The sequence below is a fragment of the Eulemur rufifrons genome, chromosome 28 (genome assembly GCF_041146395.1).
Source record: "Eulemur rufifrons isolate Redbay chromosome 28, OSU_ERuf_1, whole genome shotgun sequence".
Classification (NCBI taxonomy): Eukaryota; Metazoa; Chordata; class Mammalia; order Primates; family Lemuridae; genus Eulemur; species Eulemur rufifrons.
This window is the reverse complement of record NC_091010.1, coordinates 59,342,216-59,357,734: the sequence shown is the minus strand read 5'-3', so window position 1 is coordinate 59,357,734 and position 15,519 is coordinate 59,342,216. Positions and strand designations below refer to the sequence as shown.

At 36.5% G+C, this 15,519-nt stretch overlaps 1 protein-coding gene across 1 annotated transcript; it reads right to left on the bottom strand.

Moving 5' to 3' along the window:
* Positions 1-446: 446 nt before the first annotated feature.
* On the bottom strand, positions 447-13,406 carry LOC138376155 (pancreatic lipase-related protein 3-like). The gene is given in 7 exon segments (XM_069460181.1): positions 447-510; positions 791-976; positions 3,147-3,249; positions 5,298-5,430; positions 8,858-8,976; positions 10,647-10,675; positions 13,342-13,406. Coding segments are annotated over 7 exon segments (699 nt in total).
* Positions 13,407-15,519: the final 2,113 nt, after the last annotated feature.

Sequence of the window (15,519 nt, the reverse complement as noted above, 5' to 3'; positions counted from 1 at the left end):
GTCATAATTTATCTCAGCAAGATTTTAACAACATACTAAATTTTCTTTACATCATTTTAGAGCAATGATTATTCCACCTGGAAATACTCTAAATGTACTTCAAAAACTCAGCCAGCCAGAGGCTCACTTTTGCATAGTGAGTTTACACCACCATACTTCTGCATCACCTCCTTTTATTCAGGAAATTCCTGTGTAGCTCTATTTTGTCACTGATATCCAGATTCCTATAGATCATGGGATTATTTTCAGTCCCAGGGCTCAGTCTGTTGTTAGGGCACACACGCACATTTATCAATGAGATGAACATCCTATACAGAAAAAACCTCCCCCAAAACCTGTACTTTTCTGTCTCATTTAAGGGCCAAGTTTGGTCTGAATACTGGGTGGGAGGCAACTCTATTCCTCACTGCTCCCACTAAATAAACCCATCAGGACTCTGTATGGGATTAGCATGGTTTCAGGATTTGGACAGTATTAGGTCCTATAATGTCCTGGCTACAGAAGGTAGATCTGAAAATTTTAAAGGGACAAAAAAAAAAAAAAAAGAATTTTAATGTGATTCCAGGGAGGAAAAAGACATTGGTAGATCTTCCAATTTAATGAGTAGTTATTATTTTCTAAACACTTTGCAAATATAATAGTGATTCTCAAATAATTTCACTTTCTTTAATTGAAAAATTTCAAGATGTGTAAATTTTTATATTAGTTGCAAATTTCCAATTATATATGGATTTAAACATCATTTATAAAATTTAAACTATGCTTGGAAATGAAAAGGAAAAAATAATACTTATACCCTTATTTTCCAGATATATCTATCACCATTTCTGCTCCCAAGTTGTTCTGAGAATGTCCAAACAAATGTTTTTTCCAAATGAATTCAATACTTGTAATGTTTCCAATGTTAACGTCTGTATCAATTAATTTTGTGTAAGTCATGCCTGGTTCAAGTTTTCCACTGTAAACAAAAATAAGACTAATAAGCTTGCACAGGGTATTTGCAATGCTGAATGAAAGAAAACACACCTGTGTGAGTACCGTGGAAGAGAAATTTATATTTGCTGGCATTTGCTTGTAGATTTATTCTTTCCATTCACATTGATCAGTATCCCAGAAGAGCATGGTTCTGAAGTTTGAAAGAAGGGTGAGGTAAATGGAAAGTGTGGCTAGCTGATTTTTAGGGGATGCTTAGAGAGGCATTACCATGATGAGTTCTCCCTAGTGAAAGATCTTTGTAGCTTCAGAAACAAGATTATTATACTGACACTGGAAAATCAAGAAACTGTCAATTTAGGACTAAATTTACACAAGCCTGATCTATGAGCCAGAATCCTGTTTATCAATTCACAATGGGGAAATGCTTCCTTTTTGTTAACCAGAATGCTCCCCTACCCTTTCCCTGGTCCCTTCTTTATCTATATAAAAGGAATTGGGTAACCAAACTAGTGATTGAAAGATGTTTTGGTGATCATGGCGACAGAACAGAGATAGGGGGATTATATTGAGGCATAAGGCATATTCCATCCATGCCAAAATGAAACTTTATAAAATGTTTCTTCCCCACAATGCAAAAACTCTTTTCTGTGGTCCAGATTGCTGCTGGCACCCAAACCAACATCTCTTACCCCCATAAGGGTTACCTGACTCCCATTTTCTATGTCCATTGATACCCATTCACCTTCTGATGATACAGTCCTTTTTTTGGTTGTGTCAGTAGCATAAATTAAGCTATAGTTAGTAACTAATTAAGCTGTAGTCCAATCTAAACTTGTCCCACTGTTGTTGCCTACTATGTCATCTTGCCTTATTTTCTTCCTAAATTATTACTATTCTTGTATTAATAAACTGTTTGTCTCCTCTAACTGCAATATAAGCTCTGTGAGAGAAAGACCTGTATCTCTATCCCCATCAAGTAGAATAGATCTTGGTATGGCGTAGGCACTTACATGTTTGTTGAATGAATAAATGAATGTTGCTGTTCCTAGGGTCTGTCTTACTCTATTACCAGTAGAATTAATTCACTTAATTACCAGAGGGCAACTTTTCTCCCAAGTTCTTAGAGGTAATCTTCCTGTCATTCCATGAACTGCCTTCACTCAGCACCCATACAATGCAGCGCTTCCCGAATGTGTCCTCAGAAGCCCAATTAATTAAGCTATAACCTATGGTGAAGGTGGACAAAAATAGGAATAGACTAACATACAGATTCATCTAGCTGACTTCATTTCAAGATGAGAAATTTGCTGTGAACCTTAAATGCTTAATTGTCCTAAAAAGAGAATTGAGCAACTATGCGACAACATTACACACGGTTTCTTTAGATGTTACCAAAAGAAGAACAGAGATGTGGAAACACTCCCACAAATCTTAAAAGGGGCACAAACTGCATATTCATCACCACCTGCCCAGGCCAGGTGCCTTTGTGCAGGGCACAAACCACACAGCCTTACCCAGTGTCCTGTGAGCCTCAGAGCCACAGGGACACTGTTGTGTTGAACTGTTCTCAGATGGATGCTTAACGGAGCCATGAAGAACAGGTAGAAATGAAATATGCTAAGACAGGGAAAAGTGTTTGGAACAAAGGAACAGCCTCAGAGAAGTCTGGAAGAGAGGAAAGGGTGGGATCTGTTGAATGCTGGGGAGTGCAAACAGTGTAACCTTGTTGAACTGGAGGTGAACAAAGCCAAGTGATGGGAGACGTGGCTAGAAAGGTGGGCAGGTGCCTGGGCACCCCAGGATCCAGATGATCACAGGCAGCTGCACTCAGGCAAGATGATATGCAGAAACTGCCCATGATTCAACTGATGCATCTTAACTGACAAAATAACCACAAATCTTTGCTTTTCGTGCTTGTGCCCAGTATTTGAAGATAATGGAAATCATAGAGATAAAACACCTAATCCATTCATCTGTTTGCAAGAAGGTAGCAACTAATTAGTATGTATAATGTTAATTCTGAAATAAATTACAGAATTAAACAATGGAAGTGAAATATGTCATACAGAAATACTAAGGCTGATCAAATATAAGATTAAGGAAAACTCAAGATAAAAGGAGACTCTAGCAAAAGATACACAGTGAACATCTGTACTAGTTATTCTGACCTTTGACTGTTCTAACTCATGTCCTGTATCTGAGGATATTACTTAGATAGAAATTATTTCCCAATTGTCCTGCCTACGTAGAGAAATATGGTCCCTTGAGTGATTTCACTTCCACTGAGTTTTACAGACAATTTGTGTCTCCAACCTGGAAATGAAGGAAACAAGAAAAGAAAGGAAGAGAAAGGGTTAAAAATACGTGAGAAGCATGACACCCTGGGCCCTTTGGTGTAAATACAACTTTCAGGGTTGTATTTGGACAGTGCTGCACATATTTATGAAAAAATACAACTTTAGTTTCTGTGAATTTGGTAGAAAACTGCATTTAAAAATACATATTAAGTTTCAAATTTTAATTTTCAGAGTCAAATAGTTTAATGATATTTTTAAAAGAAAATTCTTTAATTGTCCTGGCATTTTTTATGACTTTTAAAAATGGAAGTTGTATGTCTTCTCTTGTCTATTTCCTTTGCATGTATACTTTCCACAGCCAAATTTTTATTTGCTATAGTTTGACAACTAGTTTAGAAAAAAATCTAGAAGACTTATTGGGCAAGAAGGTGTGTGTTTTTATAATCACTTACAGGCAAAGTAAATCATCCTTCCTCTCCTACAGGGATATGTGCTAAGAATGTCCAGTCCTTATAGATATAGGCCAATATGTTATCTGCCAACGGGATAATTCCCTTGCAAATCATCAACTATAACTTTTAAAAAATCAGGAACTAAAGAGATCTTTTATCCTGAATTCCAAAATTATTATATACTTAATAATAAATTGAAAAAATGCAATTCTTCATAAAATTATTTAAAAAGAATTTGAAAGGAGGAAAAAATCCTACCAGAGAGTATTTTGAATTCACAAGTTAATCATTGCCAAAGAGTTCTCTTTCCCTCCACAGCCCAGTTCACTGGAATGTGGCTCCCACTGTCACGTCTCCATTGAAACCACCCACACGACCTGTACCAGTGGTTGAACTGTTTCTCCATCTCATGGGCCTCTTTGGCCCCTGTCTCATTTGACCTCTTAGTGTTTCTGGTGCAGTGAATGCCTCCTCTCTTCCTCCTCCTCTTCTAACCACAACCTGACACCGATCTTCCCTCTCTCTCTCTGCCCATTCCTCAAACTCTTTGCAGGGGCCACTTTCTTGGCTCTCTTTCCTTCTGATCTGGCACAGGGGCTCTTCTTGGGCAATTCCATCTCTGCTTTCACAGCTTTGATTACAGCTGGAGTGACTCCTAATCTCTATGTGTAGACCACATCCATCTCCAGAGACTGAGACCCATATCTCCAGCTGCCTAGTGCAGCAAGCACACTCCCAAGCCCTAAAGGCACCTCAAACCCGTTAGAAACTGAGTCCATCATCTTATTCCAAACTAGCCTCTTCCTGTGACCAAGCTCAGTAAATGGTACATGATCCACAGCCAGAATTGTCCTTGACCCCCAGTTTTTCTGCATCCTTCAAATCCATTCACCCAGTTCCATTTTGCTTCTACCTTCTAACCACCTCTGCAATCACTCTACTTCTCCTTACTTTTCTGCCTGAATTGTTACAAGAACTGTCTAACAGGCATCTGGCCTCCATCTTGCTCCCTCTAATCCATGCAGAGACTACAGTGATTTTTCTTAAAAAAACCAATTAGTAATCCTTGATACCCTTCAATGGCTCTCCATTCACCCAAAGATAAAGCCGAAACTCTCCACATGAAACTCAAGGCTCTCCCTTCATTTTCTGACCCAATTTGTCTCTCCTACCTTATCTCCTATTTCTGTCCTCCTGGTCTCTACAATCCTGGCAGGGGGCCTCCTCTTTCAGTTTCTGCTCTCTCTTCCTTCCAGGCATTTACAGATGCAGTTCCTCCTGCCTAGAACCCTCCCATTTCTGCTCCCCCTTGCTCGTTCTTCAGGACTCAGCCTAGAAATCACTTTCCCTCAAAAGCCTCCCCTGACTTTTCTGCTCTGCATGCACCTTGAACGTGTCCCGACACATAGTTTATTACTCGGGATTGAAACAGATTTTATGTGCTGTCTTCCCCACTGGCCCCCCACGCGATGAAGGACCTCACTGCATTGTTCTTTACTGCATCCCCAGTCTGGCCCAGTGCCCAGTTGTTTAGTAGACACAATAAAAACTGTTGAATTTTTAAAGATAAGTACCTTAAAGCATTATAATAAAACTTAGCTATAATACTTACGGGCAAATGGGGAAAGAGACCCAGTGTTTAAAAAATAATATGATCTATTAGTCTTCATATTTTTGAGGTGAAATCTATCAGTGAAATGACCCATTGTTGGGCATCCTTCTTTAGGACAGTGGAAGCAATCTCCCTGGCGACAGAAAATAAGAGGTAGTTACTTATGCAGTTAGAAATGTTGCCCTTCAATAAACTCATGCTATATAATTAAATGATAATAAATCTTTGGAATCTAAATAAAGTATATGCACTAAAAAATTACCAAATTGCCTAATAGGCCATGATGCCTGTTTTCAAAAATGAAACAAATGCAACTGAGGGAAAAAGAAAAACTGCCTATTAGAAAAATGGTAGACAATATGAATAGACAATCTGCAGAAGAGGAAACTCAAATACTGGATAATTTTCTAAGAAGATGCTCAGTCTTACTAGTTGTCAGAGATATGCCAATTAAAACAAGATGTGATTTCATATTCAGCAGATTTGCAAAAATTAAAACAATTGGCAATACCAAGTACATGGAGTTGGGGAATTCACATTTGTTTCTGAAGGAAATATAAATTCTGTCAAAAATAAATTGATTGGATCAAATTTTTGAATTTTAGAAAAGTTTATTGTGCATACAAACGAGCAGTTCTTGAACCAGGAGACCATGAACTGAAAGTAGTTAAGAAGCCCCCTTTGCAGCAGTTACAGCACAGTTTATAAAGCGTAGAGGAGGAAGTGCTTTGACCATTTTTGTGATTGGCTATTACGCAGTAACATTCTTTTTTAGGGCAAGTAGAGCTGTTCTGGATGATTTGTCTATAACTGATTAGTTTAATTTCACTGAATCCTGCTGGCAAGGAAGTAAAGCTTGTTTCTGTGTTTCGCTTATGAGTAGAGCTAGTGTTTCAGAGAAATCAGGATGACTTAAGTTTTTGGCTATGTGGTTATGGGTAGTGTGCCTTGGTTTCTGTCTAAACTATGGCTCTCCTTTTTTATTTTTCTTTAACAATTGATCTTTTAGACAGCAATTTGGCAATGTGTAATAAAGACGGAAATGCACATAGCTTTGATAATTTTATTTCTGTTATCTGTCATAAAGAAACTTCCATTCAAGTACATAACAAGACATGCAAAGAGATGCGTATGGAACAATTGTATTTAATAACAGAAACTGGAACCAACAAAAACCCACATTAGTAGGGGAATGAATAAATTGTGGCTGATTCCTACCAAATAAATACACTAGGTCTATATACATCAATGTAGATCTCAAATTTTAATATTTAATGAAGACAGCAAATCCAGAAAGACACTTACAATGTAACACCACTTATTTGATATACATCAAATGCATTTTAAATAAGGCACTTCAATTATTTAATTTTATTTATATGTTTTAAAATCTAAAGCAAAACTAACAAAATGTTAACTTTTTTTTTTAAATGTTTTTTCTGACATCATCATTCCTTTTTTTTCTTTTTTTTTTATTTCAGCTTATTATGGGGGTACAAAAGTTCAGGTTTACAAAATGTTAACTTTTTAAAAATTTGGGTAGCAATGCTTGAGTATTTGCTATTTTAGGCTTTGAATTTTTAATTTAATAAACCATGGACATTTAGGCTAAGACTATCGTAACACACCCCATTTAAAATTTCATTTTTTGGCCGGGCGCGGTGGCTCATGCCTGTAATCCTAGCACTCTGGGAGGCCGAGGCGGGTGGATCGCTCGAGGTCAGGAGTTCGAGACCAGCCTGAGCAAGAGCGAGACCCCGTCTCTACTAAAAATAGAAAGAAATTATATGGACAACTAAAATATATATATACAAAAAATTAGCCGGGCATGGTGGCGCATGCCTGTAGTCCCAGCTACTCGGGAGGCTGAGGCAGTAGGATCGCTTAAGCCCAGGAGTTTGAGGTTGCTGTGAGCTAGACTGACGCCACGGCACTCACTCTAGCCCGGGCAACAAAAGCGAGACTCTGTCTCAAAAAAAAAAAAATAAAAATAAAATAAAATTTCATTTTTAATGAAGGGTAATTCTGAAAAAATAGTAAGAGCTGATATTCATTGAGTGTTTACTATGTACCAGGCACTGTTCTAAGTATTTCATGTACATTTAACTCCGTATTTACAAACTCCCTCATTATGCTTTTATTCTCCCTGTCTTACAGATGAGGGAACTGCAGTACACAGAAGTCAATTTGTCCAATGTTGCTCATCTAGTAAGTGATATAGCAAGAATGTGAACATGAGTGGCTTGGCACTAGAACCCCTCCTAATTTAATTAAAAACATTTTTTTTTTAACAGACAAGGTCTCATTATATTGCCCCGGCTGGAGTGCGGTGGCTGTTCACAGGCATGATCACTGCAGGGTATAGCCTTGAACTCCTGGGCTCAAGAGATCCACCTGTCTCAGCCTCCTGAGTAGCTGAGACTATAGGCACACACCACTGTGCCCAATTCTAATTTAATTTAATTGTATGACTGGATAAAATACAATAAAACATGTCAAGGAAATTGACTCACTAGTCTGTAACCAAAATTAGCATCCAAGTGGCATGAGCCAGCTCCTAAAGGCTCTCCAGTCCTGCAGATCAACCCCCTTATTTCTGAATATACAATGACTCGAGGGTCTGCTCCCCTAAAAGCAAATGCCAGGATCCCTTAGCGACTCAGAGCAGCATCCGTGGCAGGAAGAAGGGAGGTGCAGAAGGAGGTTATATGGGAAACTCCAATGTTTGGCTGTCAAGCTTTCTGAGAACAGTATGAAACCCAGAGGATAGCCCGAGCGCACCCACACGCTGTGTAGTGGGAGGGAAATGCTTATTCCAGTCCCAATGCCACACATATTCCCAAAGTGCTATTACGTACAGTATACTTCAAACTGGAAAGCCCAGCTGATAAAACAGGGGATTAGATCTCTAAAGCACAAGAATAAAAATCTTTTCTACTTCCCACTACAAAATAGATTTTCTTTCTCCTTTTCATAGTGATAACCAAATGAAAAATACATTTAGCTCAGATCTGTCACAGCATGCTTTATGACGCGAGCAAAATCAGATTTGATATTTTGTCATGTATTGATCTGTGTGGAACTCCTGTGTGCTGGCTATGCCTTAGTTCTACTCTGTATAAATAATTAAATTTTAATAAAATAATTTTCATGTTCCTAGTAAATAGTAATATGTTTGCTTGTAGCTATTGATTAGTTCAGCCTTCTCAGGGCATCTTTGAAGATGACATTTAAGTATATACACACACAAAAATTATTGCCCTGGACTTATGCCTGTTACACAGTAGCATCTAATTAACGCATAACAAATGGCCAAAGAAGCAAAATTGGTTATAATCTTCAAAAGACCTGAAACAACCAGAATACAAATCGTTAGTTTAGTTACTTTAACCCTCCAGCAATCCTAGCTACTATGCAGTACTCGGCAGAGAAACAAGCCATTATTTCCCAAAATGGCAGATGCATTTTTTGCTATCTGTTCAAAGTCCTAATGTTTAGTTAGTTGATCATGTTTCAAAAAATTACTTTCTCATTAAATTCTAAGTAAAATGCTTACTTACTGCTTTAGAAGATTTGTAGGATCTACAAGGCTAAGCGATGAATGTATCAGGATTGAGAATGCTTTTGGCATAAAAGCAATGACTTTGGGCATGGCTACATTCATAGAAGGAAGCCACTTCTGTGAAAACAATTGCCAATTAACTGATAGCACTTAATTGATAACCGGTAACATTTTTTAGAAAGAGTAACTTTAAATGACAGTTTCTTTCATTTTCTTTGGATTTTTTTGTCTGACTCAAAAGGGACATTCCAGCAGGGTAAGTAAACAAAAGTAAATGTAGTTGACCTTTGACACCAATATCCCCAAACACTTCCTGGGATCTCTGACATAGTATCCCTGTGCACACAGCATCTCCGCCTTAGACCAAGTCTCTGTTTCTCTCTTTCTGCAGGAGGGACTGAATTTCCTAACATTCAACCACAAAACAGCAAGCAATGTTACACAGAACTGACTTAGAAGGGTGACAGGTAGGTGGAGGGTATTATATAAAATGTTAAAGACAAATTAGTTTTTTCATTGTCAAGCATGACATTACTGCCCTCAATAGTTAGGATCATTGCAATAATAAATCTAAATACATGTGCACAGTCTGAAGTTTTCATAGCATTCTAGTCATTAATGCTTTCTTTATCTTACATAACAACATTTTTAGTGAATGGCATGGACTATATTCTTCCAACTACCTACCCAGCTTAGTTGATTTTTGAGAAACTAGATTTTGGTTTTAGTATATGCGGCAGATCATTATTCTATAACAATGGCCTAAAACAAATCACTCCTTCCTAGGCCCTCAACCCCTTGCAATAACACATTATCATTCCTCCTCCCAAGAAATGGAGCCTATTTTTTCATCCTCCTGGATTATGGGCTGATCTTGTAATTTGCTTTGACTAATAGAATGTGGAAGAACTGACATTATGCAAGTTCTAAGGTCTCAGTCTTAAGAGGCCTTCCAGCACCCATTCTTACTCTCTTGGAACCCAGCCGCCATTTTAAGAAATCCAGGCTCACTGGTTGGGGAGAGAAGCCCTGGAGGATAATAGACCACTTAACAGAGGAAAACCAGTCCCAAGGCCCCAGACATGGAAGGTCATCTTGGACTTTCCCACCCAACTTAGCTTAGCCCAGCCCCTAGCTGGATATAGCCCCCTGAATTACCCAGCTGATGCCACACAAAGCAGTCTCGCCAGAACTCTGAATCCTGACCCCTCTAAACCCTGGGCAAAAAAATAATTGCTCTTATAAGAAACTATGGTTTGTGATGCAATAGATAACTGAGACAGCATAATTTCAGAAGTGTAATATAGTCAGCAGAGATCAATAATTGGCATCATCCTTTTTTTTAAACAACGACTTCTCTTACATTAGGTTTCTGTAAATCTACCTATTTATATTCACAATTAATTGTGATTTAGACAAGACAGTTTGTTAGAATATAGTGAACTATTAATTTTAAAAGTAATGGTTCCGTAGTAATAAATATAATGTAAAATAGGATATCTTGAAGTCTTAAAACTCATCTGAAGACTTAATGTGAATGATAAATGTACTTTTAATCTAATAAAGTTGTAGGAAATCTTATAATGTTTCAAAATGATAGCTTATGATAAATGTATGTTTTACTCAAATTAATCCTTTATAGAATTTCATATGATCTATGTATAACACTTAATATAGTTATATAAAGAAGTCTTTTGAGAAGTTTTTTGATCTATATTTTATCCTCATTGAAAGGATTTAAGGCCACAATATGAAAAATAATGAGAGAAATAAGTTTTATAATAGGCCTTTTTTGTATGAATTTAGCTTATCTCTACTAGGTGAAATTGATTTTAATTCTTATTTGAGTACCTGTAGATTCACCAGTTGCATTTTTTTAACCATTCCTCTACAAGTGGGAGATCACATAGTTTCCATTACTTTGCCACCACAAACAATGCTGCAGTGACACCCTTGAATGTGTATCTACACACTCACGCTTTGAAAACAGTTCATGTTTTATTTTAGATGAATCACATTTAGTAGTATCTTACATTTGCTTCTGCTACTTTATTTGGTGTTCAGATACTTGATATTGTGTGTAAACAAACATAAAGCCCAACTCCAGGGCATGCGTACTGGTCATTCTTCCAAGGCCTGGTATCCTGGACCCAGCTTCCCCAGCCCGATGTGCTCCCACGCTGTGGCCAATCAAGTGTACTCTAGAAGGGGAATATTCACATGTTTTCTGAAAGGATTGTTTTAAAGGAAAACAGAACAGGTAGGATGGCTTAAATATGCTTTAGAAAACAAAAATCCAGAAGCAACATGGTTCTCTCTCTTGCACGTAAGATGGAGACTGGTAAACTGACAAAGTGACACCTCTATGCATTTACATCTTTATCTGATCAAAGGAGAGAATGGTCTGGAAGAATGCCCTCTATTGGAGCTCTTCTTGTGCTAAGGAGCTGGCCTCCTGGTCTTTAGGAATGAGAGAACAGCCCCAAGCAGCTGTATTTGTGGCTTCTAGATCCATGCTTATCCCTCGTGAGGCCAAACCCTTTCAGCACACCACTAACATGGGTCAAAGGCAGCTAGCTCATGCCTACACTGTTATCCACCTTGCTTGTGTCTGTCTCCTCCAGGCTAAGGCAACACTAGGAGGAGCTTTTAAGAATATTCACAAACTCAAACAACGCAATAGCAAGAAAACAAATAACATCATTAAAGAATGAGCAAAGGACTTGAACAGATATTTCTCAAAAGAAGCCATACAAATTATCAATAGGTCTATGAGAAAACAATGACTATCACTAATTGTCAGGGAAATGCAAATTAAAACACAATGAAATATCGCCTTCTACCTGTTACGTTAGTTAGCTTGATATAATCATTCCACAATGTATACATATATCAGAATATATCATCAAAAGAAAAAAGATGATATATGTTGGCAAGGATGTGGAAGAAAGAGAACTCTTGTATACTGTTGGAAGGAATGTAAATTAGTACAGCCATTATGGAGGACAGTATGGAGATATTCCTCAAAAAATTAAAAATAGCTGGGCACAATGGCTCATGCCTGTAATCCCAGCACTTTGGAAGGCTGAGGTGGGAGGATTGCTGGAGACCAGGATTTCAAGACCAACCTGGGAAACACAGTAAGACCCAGTCTCTAAAAAAAAGAAAATTTATCTGGGTGTGGTGATATGCTCCTGTAGTCCCAGCTACTTGGGAGGCTGAGGTAGGAGGATTACTAGAGCCCAGGAGTTTGAGGCTGCAGTGAACTATGATCATGTCATTGCTCTCCAGCCTGGGTGACAGAGTGAGACCCTGTCTCTTAAAAAAATAAAATTAAAAATAGAACTACTATGTGATCCACTTTTGGGAATATATATAAAGGATATCTGCACTCTTATATTAACTGCAACATTATTCATAATAGCCAAGATACTGAATCAACCTAAGTATACATCATCAGATGATTGGATAAAGAAAATGGAGTATACATATGCAATGAAATACTATTCAGCCTTAGAAAAGAAGGAAATCCTGTCATTTGTGACAACACAGATGAACCTGGAGGACATTATGCCAAGTGAAATAATCCAGGCACAGAAAGACAAATACTGCATGATACCACTTATATGTAGAATTTTAAAAAGTCAAACTTACATAAGTAGATAATATAATGGTGGTTACCAGAGGCTGAGGGGTAGCATGGGGAGATACTGATCAAAGGGTACAAAATTTCAGGTAGACAGGGATAAGTTTTTGAGATCTATTGTATAGCATGATAACCATAGTTAATATTAATGTATTATATATTTCAAAATTGCTAAAAGAGTAGATTTTAAATGTTCTCATTACAAAATATTGATAGTATGTGAAGTGATAGATATGTTAATTAGCTTGATATAATCATTCCACAATGTGTACATATATCAAAATATCACATTGTACCGTAAATATATATAGTTGTCAATTAAAAACAAAAATTTAAATAAAAAAAAATATTCATAAATAGACTATATGCCTAGAGTTTAGCAAACAAACAAAAAACCAATGTAATAAGGAAAAAAGGAGCAAGAATTTTTTAATAGCTAATAACACACTAAATATATATATTTTAATAGTGGTAAGAATAGTTTACATGAGATCTATACTCAACAAAATTTTAATTGTACACTACAGTATTGTTAATTATAGGCAGATGTTGTACAGAAAATCTCTAGAACTTACTCATATTTCATAATTTAAACTTTATACACATTGAATAGCAACTTTCCATATCTCTCCTCTTCCAGCCCCTGGAAACCACCATCATATTCTCTATAAGTTTGACTATTTTACGTACCTTATGTGAGTAGAATCATGCAGTATTTGTCCTTCTGTGACTAGCTTATTTCACTTAGCATAATGTCCTACAGGTTCATCCACATTGTTGCATATGATAGTATTTCCTTTTTAAAGGCTGAATGATATTCCATTGTGTGTATGTACCACATTTTCTTCATCATCCATTCATCTGTCGATGGACATTTAGGTTGTTTCCATGTCTTGGCCATTGTGGATGAACAGGGGAATGGAGATATCACTTTGAGATCCTGATTTCAATTCCTTCTGCTACTGATTTCTAGTTTTATTAAATTGTGGTCAGGAAATACACTTGATATGATTTCAATCTTCTTAAGTTTGCTAAGACTTGTGACCTAATGTATGATCTATCCTGGAGAATATCCTGTGTGCAATTGAGAAGAATGTATATTTTGTGGTTGTTGGGTGGAATATCCTGTAAATGTCTGTTAGGTCCATTTGACCTCCTCTAGTGATGTTTAATTCTGCTATTTCCTTATTGATTTTCTGTCCAGTGATCTATCTATTATTGAAAGAAGATTATTGAAAGCTCCTACTATGATTGCATTGCTGTCTATTTTTCCCTTCAGTTCTGTCAATGTTTGCTTTTTATATTTAGATGCTCTGATGTTGAGTGCATATAAATTGTTGAATCTTCCTGAGGAATTGACCCTCTTATCATTATATAATGACCTTCTTTGTCTCCTGTGATACTTTTTGACTTAAAGTCTATTTTGTCTGATGTAAGAATAGCCATTTGCTCTCTTATGGTTACCATTTGCATGGATTATATTCTTTCATTTTGCACTTTAAGCTTATGTGTGTCCCTAAATTTAAAGTGAATCTTTCATAAACAGCATATTGTTGGATCACTTTTTAATCCATTCAACCACTCTATATCTTTTGTTTAGAGAGTTTAATCCATTTACATTTAAAGAAATTACTGATGGGGAAGGACATACTATCATTATTTTATTTTATTTTATTTTTTTCTATTCTCATTTTAAAAATTTGTTTTCTATTGTTCTTTTGCCCCTCTTTTCCTCTCTTGCTGTCTTCCTTTGTGTTTTGTTCATTTTTTTGTATTGATATGCTTTGATTTATTTCTTTTTTCCCCTTTGTGTATCTTCTATAGGTACTTTCTTTGTGGCAACCATGGAGTTTACATAAAACATCTTATAGTTATAATAGCATATTTTAAGTTCATAACAGCTTAACTTCAGTTACATACAAAAAAATCTACAGTTTTACTTCTTCATATCCAACTCTTCATGTTATTGTTGTCACAATTTATACCTTTTTATATTGTGTATAAACATTAACATATTTGTACAGTTATAGTTATTTTTAATACTTTTATCTTTTAACTTTAATGCTAGAATTAGAAGTAATTTGCCCACAACGGTTACAGTATCACTGCATTTTGTATCTGTCTGTATGTTTACCTTTGCCAGAGAATTTTATACTTTCATATGCTTTCATAATACTGTTTTGTGACCTTTCATTTTAATTTGAGGAACTCCCTTGAGCATTTCTTATAAACATGTCTAATGGAGATGAACTCCCTTAGCTATTGTTTGGGAAAATTTTCTCTCTTCTTCATTTTTGAAGGACAGTTTTGACAGGTGCAGTATTCTTGATTGGCAGTGTTTTTTTCTTTCTTCACTTTGAATATATCATCTCATTCCCCTCAGACCTGCAAGGTTTTTTTTGAGAAATCCACTGATAGTTTTATGCAGTTTCCTTTATATGTGACAAATTGCTTTTCTCCTGTTTTTAAAGTTCTTTCTTTGACTTTGGCTTTTGATAATTTGATCATAATGTGTCTCAAAGTGGATTTCTTTGGATCCATCTTATTTGTGATCTGTTAGGGTTCCTGGATCTGGATGTCCATCTCTGTCTCCAGATTTGGGAAATTTTTTTGACATAATTTCCTTGTATAAGCTTTCTTCCCCTTTCTCCTCTCTCTTCTCCTTCTTAGACTTCCATAGTGTATTTATTGGTCCACCTGGATGGTATCCCATGAGTCCCTTAGGGTTTCTAGGTTTTTTTTTTTTACTATTTTATTTTTTGCTCCTCTGACTGGATACTCTCAAATGATCTATTTTCAAGTTCACTGATCCTTCCTTCTGTTTGATCTAGTCTGCTATTGAAACCCTCTAGTGAATTTTTCAGTTCATATCTGAACTGAAAATATTCTTCTGCTCCAAGATTTATGTTTGATACTTTTTATATTTTCTATCTCTTTGTTGAAATTCTCACTTTCTTCATGCAATATTCTCCTGAGCTCATCAAGCATCTTTATCATGGTTATTTTGAATTATC